The sequence below is a fragment of the Watersipora subatra genome, chromosome 3 (assembly GCF_963576615.1).
Source record: "Watersipora subatra chromosome 3, tzWatSuba1.1, whole genome shotgun sequence".
In the NCBI taxonomy this organism is placed as follows: domain Eukaryota; kingdom Metazoa; phylum Bryozoa; class Gymnolaemata; order Cheilostomatida; family Watersiporidae; genus Watersipora; species Watersipora subatra.
Genome location: NC_088710.1, coordinates 324,124 through 346,275, shown reverse-complemented (window position 1 = coordinate 346,275; position 22,152 = coordinate 324,124). Strand labels below are relative to the sequence as shown.

The 22,152-nt window shown below is 38.3% G+C and overlaps 1 protein-coding gene across 2 annotated transcripts in view; it reads right to left on the bottom strand.

Annotated features, from left to right (window-relative positions):
- Nucleotides 1-22,152, bottom strand: part of LOC137390205 (rap guanine nucleotide exchange factor 6-like) — a 66,190-nt gene that overhangs the window by 6,137 nt on the left and 37,901 nt on the right. For both annotated transcript variants that reach the window (XM_068076498.1, XM_068076499.1), the window contains 13 exons: nt 10,650-10,871; nt 9,523-9,627; nt 6,367-6,557; nt 6,170-6,287; nt 5,315-5,488; nt 4,707-4,910; nt 4,491-4,605; nt 4,172-4,369; nt 2,742-2,973; nt 2,398-2,611; nt 1,947-2,143; nt 1,092-1,326; nt 879-978 (listed from right to left, as the gene is read on the bottom strand). In XM_068076498.1, the coding sequence (XP_067932599.1) occupies nt 879-978; nt 1,092-1,326; nt 1,947-2,143; nt 2,398-2,611; nt 2,742-2,973; nt 4,172-4,369; nt 4,491-4,605; nt 4,707-4,910; nt 5,315-5,488; nt 6,170-6,287; nt 6,367-6,557; nt 9,523-9,627; nt 10,650-10,871 (2,305 nt within the window). The remainder of the gene's footprint in view (nt 1-878; nt 979-1,091; nt 1,327-1,946; nt 2,144-2,397; nt 2,612-2,741; nt 2,974-4,171; nt 4,370-4,490; nt 4,606-4,706; nt 4,911-5,314; nt 5,489-6,169; nt 6,288-6,366; nt 6,558-9,522; nt 9,628-10,649; nt 10,872-22,152) is intronic.

The following is a 22,152-nucleotide window of genomic DNA, read 5'->3' as shown; positions in this document are numbered from 1 at the left end:
AGAATATGTCGAATATGTTTTCAAAGACTTGGTAATATATTTAAATAGGTTTATATGTGTTTTGTATCGTTATTATACTTAAACGACTCCACAGAAAAATGGTTAAATTTGTTGATGAGATTTCGATACAGGGGTTTGCGATGTTGTTGATGAATAATTTTCGTGAGTTGTGTGCACATGCATTTATCATAAAAACTCAAACATTCGCTCCGCTCGTTTGGTCGTTGGGAACATATACCGAGTATAATATCATATAACATACACAGAGTATAATATTATATAACATAAACTGAGTATAATATGATATAAGACACACTGAGTACAATATTATATAACATACACTAAGTATAATACTATATAACATATACAGAGTATAATATTATATAACATACACAGAGTATAATAATATATAACATAAACCGAGTATAATATTATATAACATACACTAAGTATAATATTCAATGACATACACTGATGGTACATTAAATGAAATACAATGATTCCTATATTATATAACATTCAACGAGTACTATATCACATGATCTTTACTGAGTACAATATTTTATCACGGGTAATCTGAAGCAAATACTATGAAAGGTATAGTATGACATGTGTACTATGAAACATTCACTATGAAACATACTCTAAAAGGCACACTATCAAATATACACCGTGTCATGTACATTATTAAATGCGCATCATGAAACACACATTAGGAAATGTACATTATGGAGCGTATGACAAGGTACACTATGAAATGTACGCTATGAAATGCACACTATGAAATGTACTCTATGAAATGCACACTATGAAATGTACACTATAAAATGTATACTGTGAGATGTATACTATGAAATTAATAAGAGGCTATCACTTACTTGCAATCTTAATAAACCGCTTGATGCATTTGATACGTCTGAAAATGTTTGTTTCAGCGCAGACAACACTGGCCACCCAGAACATTTCACGGTTGACGAGCTACGGGAATAAAGAGAATAAGAATTGTGGAAAGAGATAATCGTGAAGACAAAAGGGTATAAAGGTGTTTACAAGATGCCTCTAGATGAATGGGGGTAATATACAATAGTTACCTGCTCAAACATATTGAGTTGGTTAGTGCCATAGGCCGACTCTCTACCAATGAGGTTATCAATATACTCTGTAGGTTCAATATCCTGGAAGACCTTGTAATCATTCACAGTTAGCTGCATAGCCAACTCCATAGGGTCGAGTGACCAAAATGTAAAATGTGTCTCTTTGACCATTTCTTGTGCAGCATCATCTGGTACAAGGGTCTCCTGGGACATGTTATTCCTGAGATAGTACCTATAAGAGACATTTTAGGACTCAATACAGGGTCTCCTTGGTCATGTTACTCCTGAGATAGTACCTATAAGAGACATGTCAGGATTCAATACATTGTCTCCTGGGACATGTTATTCCTGAGATAGTACCTATAAGAGACATGTTAAGACTGAATACAGGGTCTCCTGGGACATGTTATTCCTGAGATAGTACCTATAAGAGACATGTTAAAACTCAATAGAGAGTCTCCTGGGACATGTTTTTCCTGAGATACTACCTATAAGAGACATGTTAAGGCTGAATACAGGGTCTCCTGGGACGTGTTATTCCTGAGATATTACCTATAAGATACATGTTAGGACTCAATACAGGGTCTCCTGGGGCATGTTATTCCTGAGATAGTACCTATAAGAGACATGTTAGGACTCAATACAGGGTCTCCTGGAGCATGTTATTCCTGAGATAGTACCTATAAGAGACATGTTAGGACTCAATACAGAGTCTCCTGGGACATGCTATTCCTGTACCTATAAGATACATATTATTACCATCCAATAGGTAATCAGGAGAAATGCTATAAAGTATGTCGTGCAGTTGAGTGAGGAGATAACAACAAAGTAACAAGTGATAGATATGCGAACCTAGAATGAACTCCAATTCTATCAGCGAGATTCGGTGCAGACTCAGGCAGACGTTTCTGTTTGACGAGATTGCCATGTTCAACTGAAACCTCACAGAGAGAATAGTTGTTGCACGACATATTCTGGATTTCAATCGAGTGCTCAGATATACCGAACTGTCTGAGTGCTAGCATAACTACTTCCCTCGCCGTTGTTTCCTGCGATAAAGAAACAGTCAAATTAGACAGCAAGCGGCATTCAGTACCTAGATGGACAGTAGTAAAGAACATGTGTCAGGAATAAGAACAGAAACAGCGATAAATGGAACCGATGAAACCTGTGGCAAGTAAAAGGCGATACGAGATAATGTACAACAAGTAGAAAGAAGCATCGGATATGCAGGCTAAGAGTAGTAGAAACGATTAGAGTATACAATGTATTAACAGTAAATAACAAATGGAAGTTTACATACCTTGTGTACGAGGAAATATTTGTAAGATTGATCAGCCCTATACACTTTTAGTACATGTTCAGGAATGTCAAGGTTATTGTCTATGCTATACGCTGACAGCTGAGTTACATCTGGGCTGCTGTTGGAGCGGGTGAGGGTTGAACAGTCGTCGTTTAGTGAATTTGATCTTGGCCGAGGCTCTGAGCTGCCCAAATCTGTCGAGTCTCTTGTTGTTCTACAGAGAGATGCAGAAATAAGTTCTAAAGATCCAGCAATTATCGTATTTATTTATCGTAACTATTGTAATCAGCTCTAACATCATCAGACTGTGATACGGAGCTCTTGTGGCATACGGACATACATACCTGACCATGTTCGTCTTTGGCAACAAACTCATTCGTGCGAGCATTTTAAGCAATTTAGTTTTGTTGCTCGAGCCCCCTTTTGATTTCTTGCCAATGATTGGCTGATAGCCACCATCAACACTATCACTTTCATCGTGTACTTTATTTGTGATCTTAATCAGAGTCTTGGCAGTTCGCACGGCAAATGCTCCTCCTTCAGACTTGTCTGATTTATTCAACATATCTCTGAATGCTACAAATGTACAGTGATACCTGCAGACTTGTATGATTTATTCAACTTATCTCTGAATTCTACAAGTGAACAGTGATACCTTCAGACTTGTATGATATATTCAACATATCTCTGAATGCTACAAGCAAACAGTGATACCTGCAGGCTTGTATGATATATTCAACATATCTCTGAATGCTACAAGTGAACAGTGATACCTTCAGACTTGTATGATATATTCAGCATATCTCTGAATGCTACAAGTGAACAGTGATACCTTCAGACTTGTATGATATATTCAACATATCTCTGAATGCTACAAGCAAACAGTGATACCTTCAGACTTGTATGATATATTAGGGAGAACAGTGATGGTCCAAAAAGCCTGTAAGGTCTAAAAAGATGAATGCACTTGTAGGGTTGTAAGAGAAATGTGAGGCTGTGTTTGTAGGAGGTATGGAGTTATATTTATCAGAGTTATGGGGTTACGCTTATAGGAGGTTTGGGCCTCGTTTATGAGAGTTAAAAGATTATGTTTATAGGATTTAAGGAATTATGCTTATGGGAATTATGGGATCATGTTTATGGGAGCTTTGGAGTTGTTAATGGGAATATACTTATGGGAGTTGTGGTGGAATGTTTATGGGAGTTGTGGGGTTATGTTCATAGGAGTTATGGGGGTGTTTATGGGAGTTATGGGACAATAATAAAAAAACTTGGTGAATCAATAACATAACATCACAGTTGAGAATGTGAAATGATGAAATCAACTGTGTATTGCCTTAAAGCAAAGTTTAGGGATCGGGTTGACATCACTTAAACAAACAGAAAAACAGCACTCATAACAGCAAAAGCCTCAAACTAAAACACTGAAAAAATCTCAAGTCTAGCCTAAAATAACCCGGTCCACAAGCATATCATTTCAATACTTAGCGTAAAACCTCTAATTGAATGCCACCTCTATTTGAACACCATCTCCAATTGACCGCCTCTAAAGAACAAGGGTTGAAAAATAAAGCGTCATAGCATTCCATTGTAGGTTTTACGGTAACTACGTGTGAATAGCACGCAGGAAGAAAATCAGATAACATGAATCTAAACAAACAGAACCAGCGTCTTTCGTGCGAAAAACAGGATGAAACATTACTGTTTTAAAATCAGCCCACTTGAGAATAGCTCCGTGACCGGATAAAACATGATAAGATAAAATAAAACATACCTAATAGATTGGATTTGACAGTAATGGAAAGCAAGGTGGTGCCTCGAAGTACCTCCAGAGCTTTGCTGTGTGAAATACTCTCAAAGTTTGACCCATTTACTTCAAGGATCTGATCGCCACGCTTCAGCCCAGCATGGTAGGCTTTTGAACCTTTTTCGACGTTTGAAATAAAGATTCCACAGTTTTGATCTACTCCCCCTGCCAAAGTAATAAGTACTCATGTTGAGCCAACTGTAGAGCCTATACACATTGACTGAAATGCTAACATAGAATAGGCAGGCAGCCAGTGTGGAGACAGCCTAGCAGCTCATAAACTTACCCAAAATAGAGAAGTAGAGTATCTCATCTCTCTTAGCTCGTGTCAGTGTAACAGATCTGGGTCGTGCCTTTGCCGCGCAAGCGATGTGTAGGAACCGGAGGTGAGCTAGCATAGCCTAAAATATTGTATATGTCTGCCAGTTAGAGATAGTTCATAATCACAAACTTTCAAATTGTCCAAACAGACAAATCGATAATTTAAAGATTACGAACTCACATGATCTTCCAAAGCTAACTCAAAGTTTTGTAAAAATTCTGTCATTTCCATGTCTGACTCAAAATCGTTGAAGTGATTATTGACCCAGAGCAAAACAACTCTTGTTATTCTCTCCCTGAGAGAGTCATCCTCAAACCACTTGAGGAGTCTGTCAGCTATTTCCATGGGAGTCTTGAGAAATAGCCGATACGTGAGGAGAAAGTCCTACAAGTTGGCGAAATGACAAAAGGTTTTGATAGAGTTCAACTCAGCCCATCGTATATTAAATCTTCAAATTAAATCTTTGAATTTACCATTTTGGATTAACACCATGGCTATGTTCTTAGTGAGCATTTTTTGTACTTTTACCGCAGTTAACGGAGACATAAGATTGCGGACATCTATGAGAGAGTCTTGCATCCTAATAAAATGATATATTAATATAGATAATGAGCCTCATTGCACCGCCACTATCCCTTATAAATTAATACCCTTAAGTGAACTATCAAATATTTATGTGACACAAACCCATAAAAGTGACTAACTTAATACATAATATATGCATATGGGTTATTCAAACCTCTCTAATCCTCATAACATAGCATATTATATTAACTGCTGCATCTAACCTCATCATAGGTCATGTCTATGCTTGAACGATCTTCAATAAGATGCCGCACAAGTCGGTCTGGAGTGCCGCTTATGACGATATCTCCATGGCGAGCTCCATTCTCAAGCGCGCGGTTCTCAGTCACCAACACAACGACACCATTCTCTTCAAATTTCGTTGTGTTCTCTTCACCCTACCAAAGAATTGAATATACTTGTATCGCTGTTGACACCAGCATTGCGCAGTGGGCCATGGTAGTCTGAAGCGCTGAACTTCATAACATAAAGTTGTACATACCGATCATACTATCTAATTGATCAAAGACGAATCAGTAATAACCTATCGTAACCTCTAACTGGTCAAATATGGACCAATAATAATGCATCGTACCCTCTAACTGGTCAAATATGGACCAGAATAATGTATCATACTCCCTGACTGGTCAATTATGGACCAGTAATAATTCATAATATCCTCTAATTGGTCAAATATGGACCAGTAATAACCTAGCATACCCTCTAACTGGTCAAATATGGACCAATAATAATGCATCATACTCTCCAACTGGTAAAATACGGACCAGTAATAATGCATCATACTCTCTGACTGGTCAATGATGGACCAGTAATAATTCATCACATCTTCTAATTGGTCAAATATGGACCAGTAATAACCTAGCATACCCACTAATTGGTCAGAAAAGATGAAGTGATAGAATGTCAACATTCATGTCTGACTCTTGCCTGACAAACCAATAGTTTTAGCCCGAGCAGTGTACCGTGAGGGTAGAGTTATAGAAGACACTGTCTAGCATATAAGTGTACGAGAGAGCGTTGAATTATGTAGACCAGTTGTTAAAAGGATAGAAACTCACCGCACTGAGTATCTCATAATAATTGTCTTGAGCAATACAGACGAACTGGCAGTCGTCTACTGTCGTCGTCATAACCCCGCGATGATACTCTTTCTCCTTACTCGGCTTGATGCCAAAGCTGCAACACAGACGCATATATTAACAACATGTGTTTAATTAATGATCAGATCGATGCATGCAGTTAGTCACTTACTTACCTATCACCCATAGAGAGGCAGGTGTTACTCTCATCCTCGTAAGTTATCTGCACCTGCCCGTTGAGAATAACTGACCAAGAGTCGAGCTCTTCGCCATCATTCATGACGACTGTACCTGCCTTCTCTACGACAGCGTAGACCATGACAGCGCAAAGAGCTCTTCTGATGGCCATTGTCATGTTGGCAAAAGCCTGTGAACACATGCATATAGTGTTCCTAAGTTTGGCTAGCATAAGTTTACACAGAGAAAAACTACCAATATCACCTCACCATACGATTTTAATTCGTAGTGTTGGCATCGTAAAGCGAAAAGTTAGTTTTGATGGGTATAGATAATTACTCATAGCAGTTATCTAATGCAATCACCTCTGCTAAAAATAAACAAAGATTGATATATGATCTGTATATGTTAAAATTTAGCAACAAAATAATATGTTAACCTTAGGAACTATAGTACCTTCAGTAACAATAGCGTGTTTAGTGGTTATGATCTGCAATACACTGTAACGTTACAATGTACTATGCGCAGTACATACCGTAGGGAGTTCTTACCTTCGAGACAGACGTATAAAATAAACGTTGAACTAAACTTAAATGAATTTAGCTCACTAAACACACACTCAAAGGTTGACTTGCAATAAAATTCACATTACAGTTATTTGGTATCAAAAGATTCACCATGTTTTACTCTGTAGTGTTGTAGGTGCCAAATATGTGGAAATGTGATTACAAGCTCTTAAAAGCTCAAAAACGAAAAGCCGCCGTAGATTGGAATCTCTTTATTTCTCTGACGTATTCATTACAGTTTGGTTATTGTCTTGTCACGTGATGTTCTCACGTGAATTGAAAGGCCAATACAAAGCTCAATATAAAACTTATCGTAGCACTAGTTTATGACAAACACTTCGGGTTTTACCAAAGACCTCGTATCAAATATAGATGCTCGCTACTTTACAGTTTTGTTTCGGCTTGGTCTAATCGACAAGTCATAATCTGATCATGTGACCCAATACTTCGCAAATAATTTTTGCAGCACTTTTCGATTATCACAGGTGACCAACAGACTCGTCATGATTATCAGACAATGATATGCACTCCTTCGAGATAAGGTTGAAAAGTTTAACGAATTTTTACGGTAAGTTATAAGATATCAGTGCTAAAAGTGACAGCATTACAATGACGATAAAACAGACACGTAAGAACAATAGACATAGTTTTATTGAATGCGTGAAGTATATTTGTGAAAATATTTCGACGAATGAGGTTGCATGAAAGTGTAAACAGAAACCACCTTGTAACAACTACGTCCCATTTGAGCCGTTTTGGAAAGAGAATCCAAACTACGGCGGTCTCGTGTGGCTGCGATTAAATGTTCGTTTTTTTGCTTTTAAGAGCTTGTAATCACATTCCCATATATTTTGCACCAACAACACAACAGAGTAAGACATGGTGAATCTTATGATACTAAATAACTGTAATGTGAATTTTGTTGCAGGTCAACCTTTAAAGCCAAGTTTTAGTATGTATATTTAATTACGTTAGCGAACTTACACTTTTTCATTGGCTAAAATTTAATCACCTATTTGTTTGCGGTTTCGTTTTCACAATAACTTATAACGATTAACGACTAACGCCAAACTGAGAAATATCGAGCATCGTATCTCTTTCATGCATTGTGTGAGGGAGTTCGGCGAATAGCATATCGGCATATTTGTTATTCCGAAGTATTCAGGAGATCGATGACCAAACTTCAATTTTGGGCGAAATTTTTGTTGATATCGTATGGTGAAAAATATTGTGCATGGAGAGGGCGTAAAATTATCGTGTTCTAGAACGTAGGGTGGAAAAAACGTATAGCACGGTCATCCTAAACCGAAGACGCACCGTGTAAGATTAAACAGTGAGATTCTACAGTATCAACCGCAGCCAGCATACTCAGTATCTACAAAGATTAGAGTTCTTGTAAGACACATATAGTATATGTACAGATTATGTACAGATTATGTACACATAAGACATACAGTATATAAACAAAGTATGTATGAATAAGACATATACAGTATATATACAAAGTATGTAGGAATAAGACATATACAGTATATATACAAAGTATGTAGGAATAAGACATATACAGTATATATACAAAGTATGTAGGAATAAGACCTATACAGTATATATACAAAGTATGTAGGAATAAGACATATACAGTAAATATACAAAGTATGTAGGAATAAGACCTATACAGTATATATACAAAGTATGTAGGAATAAGACATACAGTATATATACAAAGTATGTAGGAATAAGACATATACAGTATATATATACCAAGTATGTAGGAATAAGACACAGAGTATATGTAGAGTATGTAGGAATAAGACATACAGTATATATACAAAGTATGTAGGAATAAGACATATACAGTATATATATACAAAGTATGTAGGAATAAGACACAGAGTATATGTAGAGTATGTAGGAATAAGACATATACATGGTGATAATGGTGATTATATAATAACCAGAGATATCAGCAATGAGTAGGCTAGAAAACTCTTGTAGAGAATAAATGCTGGCTGTCTAAAACAGATAAGTTATGAAATTTCAGTCCATTACAAAGTTCGTATGACAGAGTTAGTTTAGTAAAATACATACTAAAACTTAGCTTCAAGTATGTGTGTAATAAGCTAATTCAAAGTTTATGTTATACATCTATCTCGAAGGTAATAACTCCTCACAGTACGTACCGCATATAGTACATTGTAACGTTACATTTTTTTGCATATCATAACCACTAGATACACTAAATACTCTGAAGTAACTGTAGGTAACTATAGTTACTAAGGCTAACATATTATTTAGTCACTAAATTTTAATATGTACAGTATTGTATGTATGTAAAATGTTGATGATTTTTACTAGGGGGTGTTTGCATTAGATAATTACTATGGGTTTTTATACCACTCTACACGAGATTTTCGCCTTACGATGCTCACGCTGGAACGAATTAAAATCATATAATTGTAACATATATTATTACTTTATATGTGATGTTTACTACATAAAAATCATGCGCACCACACACACATAGAAAGGCAACTCGCCATGATTGTCTTTTGCTTCTGAGGAACCAAAGGGAGTCCATGATTGACTTACCGGTAAATTCTGGAGAAACTCTAACAGGATTTCAATGTCGTCTTCATTTCTTTCATCTGGATTTTTCTCAAGGCATTCTCTTGCAGTGTCTACGTCTGTGATAGCCTGTGGTACAATATTTTACAGCGAGTGTATAAGGAGATATGCAGCACTCCAGAATGGAAAAACAAGTAAAGAAACAAATACAGAGGAAGAGAGATTAACAGGTAGAGAGACAGATACAGAAAGAGACACATACAGTAAGAGACAGATACAGAGAGAGAGAGAAACAGATACAGAGAGAGACAGATACAGAAAGAGACAGATACAGAGAGAGACAGATACAGAGAGAGACAGATACAGAGAGAGACAGATACAGAAAGAGACAGATACAGGAAGAGACAGATACAGGAAGAGACAGATACAGAGAGACATATACAGGAGGAAGCAGATACAGAGAGAGAGAGACATATACAACTAAAGACAGATACAGAGGGAGATAGACAGAGGGAGATAGACAGAGGGAGACAGATACAGAGAGAGAGACAGATACAGAGAGAGAGACAGATACAGAGAGAGACAGATACATGAAGAGACAGATACAGAGAGACATATACAAGAGGAAACAGATACAGAGAGAGACATATACAACTAAAGACAGATACAGAGGGAGACAGACAGAGGGAGACAGATACAGAGAGAGAGAGAGAGACAGATACAGAGAGAGACAGATACAAAGAGAGACAGATACAGAGAGAGACAGATACAGAGAGAGACAGATACAGAGAGAGACAGATACAGGAAGAGACAGATACAGGAAGAGACAGATACAGAGAGACATATACAGGAGGAAACAGATACAGAGAGAGACATATACAACTAAAGACAGATACAGAGGGAGATAGACAGAGGGAGACAGATACAGAGGGAGATAGACAGAGGGAGACAGATACAGAGAGAGACAGATACAGAGGGAGAGAGATAGAGGTGGAGGCAAATACAGATAAAGACAGATACAGAGGAAGACATATATGGAGGAAGGCAGATCAGTTTGAGACAGATACAGTTGGAAACAGATACAGGTGGAGACAGATAGAGAGGGAGACAGACGCGGAAGCAGACAGATAAGTAAGATTTTGGGGACTTACGGACTCTGTGCCGTATTCGCCATCATCATCCGAGTCTATAAGACTGGAGTCATGCTGGCTCGGACCATCCCCCTCGCCTGAACAGAATGAGGAGGATGTATCGGAATTACGAGAGCTCCGTTTATAACTGTGCTGGTCGCCAGAAGCTGTGCTGTGACTCCTCATCACAGCAAACGGCGCTGTCGAGTGTGCCGAGTGTTGCCCGTGCTCTCCCACCGGCAGCTATAGAATATAGGACAATGTGACAGCAAGGAGACAAGGATGAGTCCGATAGTATTCAGCTACACGTTAAGATGAGCGCATGCACATATATGTTTTACTCAGCAGGCTTCATATATTTTAGAACATATCAAGTAACACAAGTTTGAGCAAACAAAATAAACGATGGGGCAGTGAACAGCAACAAGAGAATTAAGAGAACTAAGAATACAAGTACACAAGGAGGACAACTCTAAAGAAACAGCAAAAGTAGGCAACTCCTCGGCTGCTTCAAGCAATCTACATGCAGAACTCGAAATCTAATCTACAGCTATAAATACTCTGACCATTCAATAGTACTGCCCATTCACCTGACTCTGTGGTCCTTGTTAGACAATTTTATACTACATTGCATGATACTCGATACGTAGATAGAAACGAACTAGTGCTTGCACTCAGGTTGTAAGACCTCTCATCCCAACTTGCTGCCTATAGTGAAGACAGGAGAGGTAGTGCAAGCTGTGTAGAAGAGATTTACCCAAGCCTGTTGAGCTCACTATTAGCTTCTGCAGAACTTAATGCAACCACTGCGTATGCATACCAACGTGACAGTCGGTTGATGAATTTCTATGGCAATGATATGAAAACATGACAAGTGAGGATGAGATGATCGAATTGTTCTCATAAGCAAAGAGGGAGGAGCCCCTAGTAGGTAGTACTGTATCAAATAGCAGAGGGAGGAGTCCCTAGTAGGTAGTACTGTACCAAATGGCAAAGAGGGAAAAGCCCCTAGTAGGTAGTACTATACCAAATGGCAAAAAAGAGGAGTCCCTAATAGGTAGTACTGTACCAAATGGCAAAGAGGGAGGAGGGCCTAGTAGGTCGTACTATACCAAATGGCAAAGAAAGAGGAGTCCCTAATAGGTAGTACTGTACCAAATGGCAAAGAGGGAGGAGGGCCTAGTAGGTCGTACTATACCAAATGGCAAAGAAAGAGGAGTCCCTAATAGGTAGTACTGTACCAAATGGCAAAGAGGGAGGAGCACCTAGTAGGTAGTACTGTACCAAATGGCAGAGGGAGGAGCCCCTAGTAGGTAGTACTATACCAAATGGCAAAAAGGGAGGAGCCCCTAGTAGGTAGTACTGTACCAAATGGCAAAGAGGGAAGAGCATCTAGTAGGTAGTACTATAGCAAATAGCAAAGAGGGAGGAGCCCCTAGTAGGTAGTACTGTACCAAATGGCAAAGAGGGAGGAGCACCTAGTAGGTAGTACTGTACCAAATGAAAATCCCACCCAGTACACAGGAATGTGCGCAGAGCTGTATCATACAGTTGTCAGTAAAAAGCAAAACAATATCTTTGCAATAAGAATTTTGAGGGCAAGTTATTTAAGAAATATCTTTGTTTCTACACTTATGACATGTTGACAAAGGGTTTTTAAAGAATTTATCTGGCAATCTTTACTTTCAAGCATTCAACTGCGTGCATCAAACTGAGTGCACTGAATGATAATCAATCCATTCGTAGCCTATCATGGCATTTGACAGAAATACACGAGCAATATCTTATACACAAGGCCAGTGTGACAGAACTACACAAGCTATATACATCATACAAAATGTTCAGTGTGCAGGAATACACAAGCTATAACTCATACACGGGTTAAGCATGGAACGCAACTGACTGGGCTAATTTGCCAGCAAAGAAACTTTCATCCAATTCTTATGTTCTCTAAAACGTGTTTGCGATGAACCATTCAGAAAGTCTATATTAACAATAATATATGTAGTTAAACTAAGAGATGCAGATAAAAAGGAAGTCAATATCAACAATATATGTAGTTAAACTAAGGGATCCAACTAGAAAGGAAGTCAATATCAACAATATATGTAGTTAAACTAAGAGATCCAACTAGAAAGGAAGTCAATATCAACAATATATGTAGTTAAACTAAGAGATCCAACTAGAAAGGAAGTCAATATCAACAATATATGTAGTTAAACTAAGAGATCCAACTAGAAAGGAAGTCAATATCAACAATATATGTAGTTAAACTAAAAGATCCAACTAGAAAGGAAGTCAATATCAACAATATATGTAGTTAAACTAAGAGATGCAACTAGAAAGGAAGTCAATATCAACAATATATGTAGTTAAACTAAGAGATGCAGATAAAAAGGAAGTCAATATCAACAATATATGTAGTTAAACTAAGAGATCCAACTAGAAAGGAAGTCAATATCAACAATATATGTAGTTAAACTAAGAGATGCAACTAGAAAGGAAGTCAATATCAACAATATATGTAGTTAAACTAAGAGATCCAACTAGAAAGGAAGTCAATATCAACAATATATGTAGTTAAACTAAGAGATGCAACTAGAAAGGAAGTCAATATCAACAATATATGTAGTTAAACTAAGAGATGCAGATAAAAAGGAAGTCAATATCAACAATATATGTAGTTAAACTAAGAGATGCAGATAAAAAGGAAGTCAATATCAACAATATATGTAGTTAAACTAAGAGATGCAGATAGAAAGGAAGTCAATATCAACAATATATGTAGTTAAACTAAGAGATCCAACTAGAAAGGAAGTCAATATCAACAATATATGTAGTTAAACTAAGAGATCCAGATAGAAAGGAAGTCAATATCAACGATATATGTAGTTAAACTAAGAGATCCAGATAGAAAGGAAGTCAATATCAACAATATATGTAGTTAAACTAAGAGATCCAACTAGAAAGGAAGTCTATATCAACAATATATGTAGTTAAACTAAGAGATGCAACTAGAAAGGAAGTCAATATCAACAATATATGTAGTTAAACTAAGAGATGCAGATAGAAAGGAAGTCAATATCAACAATATATGTAGTTAAACTAAGAGATCCAACTAGAAAGGAAGTCTATATCAACAATATATGTAGTTAAACTAAGAGATGCAACTAGAAAGGAAGTCAATATCAACAATATATGTAGTTAAACTAAGAGATGCAGATAGAAAGGAAGTCAATATCAACAATATATGTAGTTAAACTAAGAGATCCAACTAGAAAGGAAGTCTATATCAACAATATATGTAGTTAAACTAAGAGATGCAACTAGAAAGGAAGTCAATATCAACAATATATGTAGTTAAACTAAGAGATGCAGATAAAAAGGAAGTCAATATCAACAATATATGTAGTTAAACTAAGAGATGCAACTAGAAAGGAAGTCAATATCAACAATATATGTAGTTAAACTAAGAGATCCAACTAGAAAGGAAGTCTATATTAACAATATATGTAGTTAAACCAAGAGATGCAACTAGAAAGGAAGTCTATATTAACAATATTTGTAATTAAACCAAGAGATCCAGATAAAAAGGAAGAACGCTGAGTTTAAAACCTATCACTTACCATTTCAGACTATTACAATGATTATAAGATAGAGACTTTTTAGTCACTAATCTTTAAACAACTATACCGACCATAGAGCTAATCTATCACTGAGCTACTTTATCATGGAGCTACTCTCTGCCATAGTACTACTAAATATTATAGAGTTACTCCCAATCATGAGGCTACTATTCGCTAAAGACCTACTTTTCGCCTTGAAGAATAACATCAAGATCAAACACTAACTAAGACAACTAGTTTATTCCATAGAGCGAATATTCCTCAATGAGCTACTATAGAGCTATTATCTACCATAGAGCTACTATCTACCATAGAGTTACTATCTACCATAGAGCTACTATCTACCATAGAGCTACTATCTACCATAGAGTTATTATTTACCATAAAGCTATTATCTACCATAAAGCTATTATCTCCCATAGAGTTACTATCTACCATAAAGCTACTATCTACCATAAAGCTACTATCTACCATAGAGCTACTATCTACCATAGAGCTACTATCTGCCATGGAACTACAATCTACAATAGAGCTACTATCTGCCATACAGCTACTATCTACCATAGATCTACTATCTACCATACCCAGAATGACACTTTCATCAGGAGCAGCCATTTACATATCAACTTTGACATTACCATTGTCCTAGACATACAATCCCTTGCATTGCTGCTTCACGCAAACACAAGCCACTAAGCCTCACACCGCTATGATTAGCCACATCATAGCCACGTGTGTTTGCTGCCGGGATATGGGAATCACAAGAGAACCAGAATGAGTGTAATTATGAAAGCTGCTCAAATGAATGTCATTACTAGTTTGGAAATGCGAAGGAGTAACAAGGAGAGTCTGCTGCTATCATACCGAGCATATAGTCAATATATGTGATTAGCTTTCCTGTGAACTGAGTGAGTCAATCTCTAATCAGTATAGCAGATCAATCCTAGTTAGTTTAGTGCAACGTGCAGAGAACTTGTGCGCAGTGATAGCCAGTAATCAACAGCAAATTATTGAATGTTGTTTGCATTCAGAGTTGGTATGCACTTATGTAAATGCATGGAAGTAAGTTCAATACCCTCAACTACCGCATAGTAATTTTCACCATAAAGCTAACCTTGATGATAGAGCCACCACTTGACAACCATAAAGCTAACCTTGATGATAGAGCCACGATTTGACAACCATAAAGCTAACCTTGATGATAGAGCCACCATTTGACAACCATAAAGCTAACCTTGATGATAGAGCCACCATTTGACAATCATAAGCTAGACTTGATGATAGGCCAACATTTGACAACCATAAAGCTAACCTTGATGATAGAGCCACGATTTGACAACCATAAAGCTAACCTTGATTATAGGTCACCATTTGACAACCATAAAGCTAACCTTGATGATAGAGCCACCATTTGACAATCATAAGCTAGACTTGATGATACGCCAACATTTGACAACCATGAAGCTAACCTTGATGATAGGCCAACATTTGACAACCATAAAGCTAACCTTGATGATAGAGCCACCATTTGACAATCATAAGCTAGACTTGATGATAGGCCAACATTTGACAACCATGAAGCTAACCTTGATGATAGGCCAACATTTGACAACCATAAAGCTAACCTTGATGATAGAGCCACCATTTGACATTGTGTCCTGGAATTAAAGAGGGGTGGGGATGCACAATTAAAAAGGTCACATTGAGTCTGTAGCTTTATGTACGTGGAAAGAGACCAAAGCTGAATATTTTGCAGAGTTGTAATAAATGAGGGAATAAAGAATGCTGGGACATCATATCTGCGATGAACACATCATCCCTCGCTAATGGGGATTATCTCTAAAGCCCGTTTGGCAAGATGAGTCAGTAGTTGGCTATACATGGCCTACTGATGGTCCTCCTAGGGGAGGTACACCCCTATACAGTAATACCTACAAGTGTTATGGCTTGGTTTAATAACTATAATATGAAGGAACCAATGAAATAGGAAAAGGGAAGATGAACGATGAGGAATGAGTAAGCGAGAGAGGACAACTAGAGAAGTAACTTGGTGAAAGGATTGTCCATAGACTGCAGAGAATGACATGAGTGAATAACGAGGCAGCTGAGAGGGCAGCTTTATATTATCAAACGCCAAGTTTTTCCTCTTTCAACTCCAGTAAAGATGTATTAAACATGAGGAGCAGTAGTATAGGAGTGATAAGTAGCCCATGCTCATGTTGTAAACTGCCTTGAACCAATGCCATAGATCGATGTCATGAACCGATATCATGGACCCATACCATGGACCAATGTCATGGCCTAATGCATTCTTAACTTAATCATAAACAGAGTGATAAGGCATCTAAGAGAATGCAGCCCTGGCACTGTAACCAAGAAACTAGTGTATATGACCGGCCAGATAGAAGGCATAAAATAAATGTAATACACTGTGAATCTAGAGTCTCCGCTGTACCGATGACCTAACATTACTATGAAGCGATCACACATCACAAATGTGATGTGAGAAGATAAGTTTGTGAATGAAATAATATTTCATTGATGTACTTGTCCATAGTTGGCATTCTTTGACCGTGATAATATCAAGAACAGTAGTCATTGCATTCAGGGGTGTAAATTAGAGGGGGTTTCAGATTCCATGCGCAGATCCTTCTATCGTTCAATAATAGCATGCGATGTAGTCGTCAAACCAACTACCGCCTAATCACAACCTTCCATCACTTCTACACACAAATTCTTCAACCTGAAATACCTAAAATTTATTCGATCAAAAGAAAAATTGAATCTTAAAAGTTCAATTGGAAGGAGAATAATAAAAAAAAACTAAAAAATATCCAAATCAAAATAAACTAAACAATAAAAAGCGAAAATTAGAAAAGATTATGGCTGCCCCTCTCTATCACTCAACTGCGGAACCTGTGTGTAAGGTGTTATGTTGACCCTTTCTGTCACTCTACTACTGAACCTGTGTGTAAGGTGTTATGTTGCCCCTTTCTGTCACTCTACTACTGAACCTGTGTGTAAAATGTTATGTTGCCCCTTTCAGTCACTCTACTGCTGAACCTGTGTGTAAGATGTTATGTTGACCCTTTCTATCACTCTACTGCTGAACCTGTGTGTAAGATGTTATGTTGCCCCTTTCTGTCACTCTACTACTGAACCTGTGTGTAAGATGTCATGTTGCCCCTTTCTATCGCTCTATTACTGAACCTGTGTGTAAGAGGTTATGTTGTCCCTTTCTATCGCTCTACTGCTGAACCTGTGTGTAAGATGTTATGTTGCCCCTCTCTATCGCTCTACTACTGAACCTGTGTGTAAGATGTTATGTTGCCCCTTTCTGTCACTCTACTGCTGAACCTGTGTGTAAGATGTTATGTTGACCCTTTCTATCGCTCTACTACTGAACCTGTGTGTAAAATGTTATGTTGCCCCTTTCTATCGCTCTACTACTGAACCTGTGTGTAAGATGTTATGTTGCCCCTCTCTATTGCTCTACTACTGAACCTGTGTGTAAGATGTTATGTTGCCCCTCTCTATCGCTCTACCACTGAACCTGTGTGTAAAATGTTATGTTGCCCCTCTCTATCGCTCTACTACTGAACCTGTGTGTAAAATGTTATGCTGCCCCTTTTATCACTCTACTGCTGAACCTGTGTGTAAGATGTTATGTTGCCCCTTTTTATCACTCTACTGCTGAACCTGTGAGTAAGATGGTATGCTGACCCTCTCTATCGCTCTACCACTGAACCTGTGTGTAAGATGTTATGTTGCCCCTCTCTATCGCTCTACTACTGAACCTGTGTGTAAGATGTTATGTTGCCCCTTTCTATCGCTCTACTACTGAACCTGTGTGTAAGATGTTATGCTAGCCTGTTTTGACAAACTGTTGTTTTTGCGGAGTTGTTCCCCCGTCGAGTGGGCGAGCAACACAACCGCTTGTCACAAGACGTACTGCACCTGATGCATCAGCTGCGCTGAAAGGGAGTTGTTCTCTTCCATCTATGGGCTTTGCTGCGATGTTATGGCGGTCGCTCCTTTGGTAATCATAACGGATTTCGCGCAAAAATTTATGTAGAAAAAAATAAGATTACAACGTTTAACCAAAGACCGGTCTCTGTTGTAAACGTTAGTAGAATTTAAGAATAAAATAAATTGAAAATAAAATCTATAAGAACAAATAAAACTGACTGATACAAAAATAGAAATAAAACTGACTGAGCGCACAAATAACGACATGTTTAGTTGCTGTTGTTGCCTAAGTTCTCAAGTTCTACTAAAGTTTACCGCAGAGACTGGTCGCTGGTTAAACGTTGTAATCTTATTTTTTCTACATAAATTTTTGCACAAAATTCGTTAAGATTACCAATGGAGCGACCGACATAACATCGCAACCAAGCCGCATAGACGGAAGAGAACAACTCCCTATAAGATCAGCTGATGCATCAGGTGCAGTACTTCTTGTGACAAGCTGTTGTGTTGCTCGCTCGACGGGGGACAACTCCGCAAAAACAACAGTTTGTCAAGACAGGTTAGATGTTATGCTGACCCTCTCTATCACTCTACTGCTGAACCTGTATGTAAGATGTTATGCTGACCCTTTCTGTCACTCTACTACTGAACATGTATGTAAGATGTTATGCTGACCATTTCTGTCACTCTACTACTGAACCTGTGTGTAAGATGGTATGCTGACCCTTTCTGTCACTCTACTACTGAACCTGTGTGTAAGATGTTATGCTGACCATTTCTGTCACTCTACTACTGAACCTGTATGTAAGATGGTATGCTGACCCTTTCTATCGCTCTACTACCGAGCCTGTGTGTAAGATGTTATGTTGCCCCTTTCTATCGCTCTACTACCGAACCTGTGTGTAAGATGTTATGTAAGGCTCAGTAGTAGAGTAACCATTACTTTATTACATGTAACTCAGACACTTAACATTTTTTTGTATAATTTTATATAATACAGTTTTTTTAACACTATGTAAATGTTTACAATATTTATCAGTGCTTGGGCTCTAGAACCAATTAAACAAAACATTAAACAATGTATTCTTTTATCAATATTTACACATATAAATATATTTATATGCTCCATTCTGAAAAGAGCAGCCTATGTAGGAACAGACTAACTTCGTACGCAGAGGTTCGACTGCTAATGCAAAGATACCAGGCTACAATTTGACTGACCCACGCTAGGCATATGCCTTCCCCCTTATAATAAGGTCCAATCTAAGTATCGCTAAAATTTTCCGAATAATTCTACAATCGTGAAAGGGAAACCGAATGCCAGATATATACTCTCTCTACATCAAGAGAGCCTGAATATAGCATAGGCTGTCCGGGTTTTTAGGTGAATTCTTACGAATTGGATGAACAAAGATGGCATCATGCCAACAATGTTTAAAACAATTTATGCCACTACAAATAGGTTTTCGCCAAAGGAGCTGGTTCAGCTCTACCACATGCTCTTCAATGATGCCAATCCCTGGTTATAACCAGGAATTGGCATCATTGGATTGGCTCTTCAATGATGCCAATCCCTGGTTATAACCAGCATTTGAATCAGAGTGACATCAACTTATAAAAAGCCAGCAATTTTGAACAGTCTGTCTTGAAGGACGAGTTTGAAAAGGATAGAATGAGATGAATGCGAGTTAAAATTTAATAAGCTGGTAAGAGAAGTGATCTGAGGCGAGGGAGAGATGTGACGAGAGATGCGTATTGAAGTAAGCTATTGTACATCTAATCCATATGAGATTGAGGTTAGTAATTCTACTAGCAGTGCTGTTGCTCAACTAATTTAGTATTTTCTGTTAAGCACCTTCTGCCTCTGTCAGAGTAGGGTTAGGAGAGAGAACATTCAAAAACCTACAAGATACAGCTCTGCCACAAATCACTCTAGGAAGCTTGTACTTGTGGGTAAGTGGAACTTCAACCATACACACGAGGACAAAACTTGGGCATCAAACCAAATGGGTGATGGCTTCCAAAAAAGGAAAAATATTGTTAAAATAGCTAAGACAATAGTTGAGTCATCTGTGCAAACAATTTGGTTTATCCCCACCGGTGCAGGGTTACCTTATACTGGCTCTCGTATTGCCCACGCTGGTGACATTCATGCTGCGAAGCTGGTGGCTGGTAAAAGTTAATAATACTGGCACGCTCTCTATATCCTCGTAAATTCAACCCAGTTCCCCAGTCGTAATGAGCCATTGGCTGCGCTGTGTCCTGCTATCTTACTCACAGCCTGCGCCCCAGAGGTACATGGCTAGATAGCTGGCGAGCCACTGACAACCTTGTTACGATGCAAAACTACATGGTAACATAGTGTCTAGGCGCAGTCAATACAAATCTTGAAATGCTAGTAACTAGTAGTAACTAGTAGCAACTGGCAGCTGTGGTTGCTGATAGTCAGAGCAGGTGCTTGTAAGAGCCGGTGATAGTGGTATATGATGTCAGGAAGCAGAGATGTAGCCCACTGTCAATGGTAAATCCAGTACAAAAGCTGGTTGAAAGCGATGCTGAGCTCAACCGCAGCAAAGTTCTAGTGAGTCTCGCAGGGTCTGGGCTGTAGCCGTGAGAGCGAGGAGTGGTAGAAGAGCGATGAAGAGAACTGATTACTCGTTCTTGTCAAGCCATTAATCACGCTTAGTAAATATTAAATCCATCACGCGGCTAGAGGAAACCTGTGGAGCAGTCGAGCGTTTAGACGGTGAACAAGCACTAGACGAACAGACATTCGTCAGCATCAGCGCATTCAATGATATATCAAATGGAATAATCAAGAGCTTCTTTGTGAATAGTAGTTATGACAGTGGCATGGTAGGTCACTAGCGCGTGATAAGGTGGCTAATTCTATCTCAGACTGCTGAAGAGGCCTCGAGGGCGTAATAGGCGTAGCAGCCGATGCGCACCTGCAGGAAGAAACTCCTTAGCAAAGCATGTAATGCTTTAGACCACCTACAGTAGTATTCGGCAGGTTTACACTAGAAGATTCTCTGTAGCAGGGCATACCTTAGACTACCTAGCATTTGGTAGGTTTACAATAGAAGGTTCTCAGTAGCAGGGCATGCCTTGAGGTACGGCCACACGTAACGATTTTTTCATTCATTCTGACCAAAATCACGAAATGAACGAAAAACACAGAATTATTCGGTTGAAATTCACAGAATTGTCTGAGCTGTGCACGCACACCGAATCGTCGACGAAACGCTTTTAATTGGCTAAACAAATTATTAGGAAGCACGATTCTAGCAGCTTTTGCAATTTATATAGTGTCTGAGGGACATAACGCGACGCTCAAGAATATACAAACGCGATTTGCTATAGTAAGTACGATGCAACTGACTTGATTGCGCTAAAGATGTCAACTCTTTCTACATCGGAGCTTTTGCTGCCAAAAAGAAACCGTTATTATTAAAAAAGAAACGATTTGTAGCCATAGTGTCCGAATGATAGAGAATCAACATTAGTGCAATCTAGACAGTTGCATCTTATGTACTATGTCGAATTGCGCTGGTACTTTTATTGTGTGTCGTAATACATGTCTTAGACTACATAAATTGTAAAAGCCGCTAGAATCGTGCTCGCTAATAATTTGTTTAGCCAATTAAAAGCGTTTCATCGACGATTTCGGTATGCATGCACAGCTCAAACAATTCTGTGAATTTCGGACGAATAATTCTGTACTTTTCATTCAATTCGTGATTTCGGTCAGAGTGAATGAAAAATCGTTACGTGTGGCTGTACCTTTAGACCACCTAGTATTTGGCTGGTTTACAATAGAAGGTTCTCTATAGCAGGGCATGCATTGGACCACCTAGCATTTGGCAGGTTTACCCTAGAAGGTGCTCTGTATCAGGGCATGCCTTAGACCACCTAGCATTTGGCAGGTT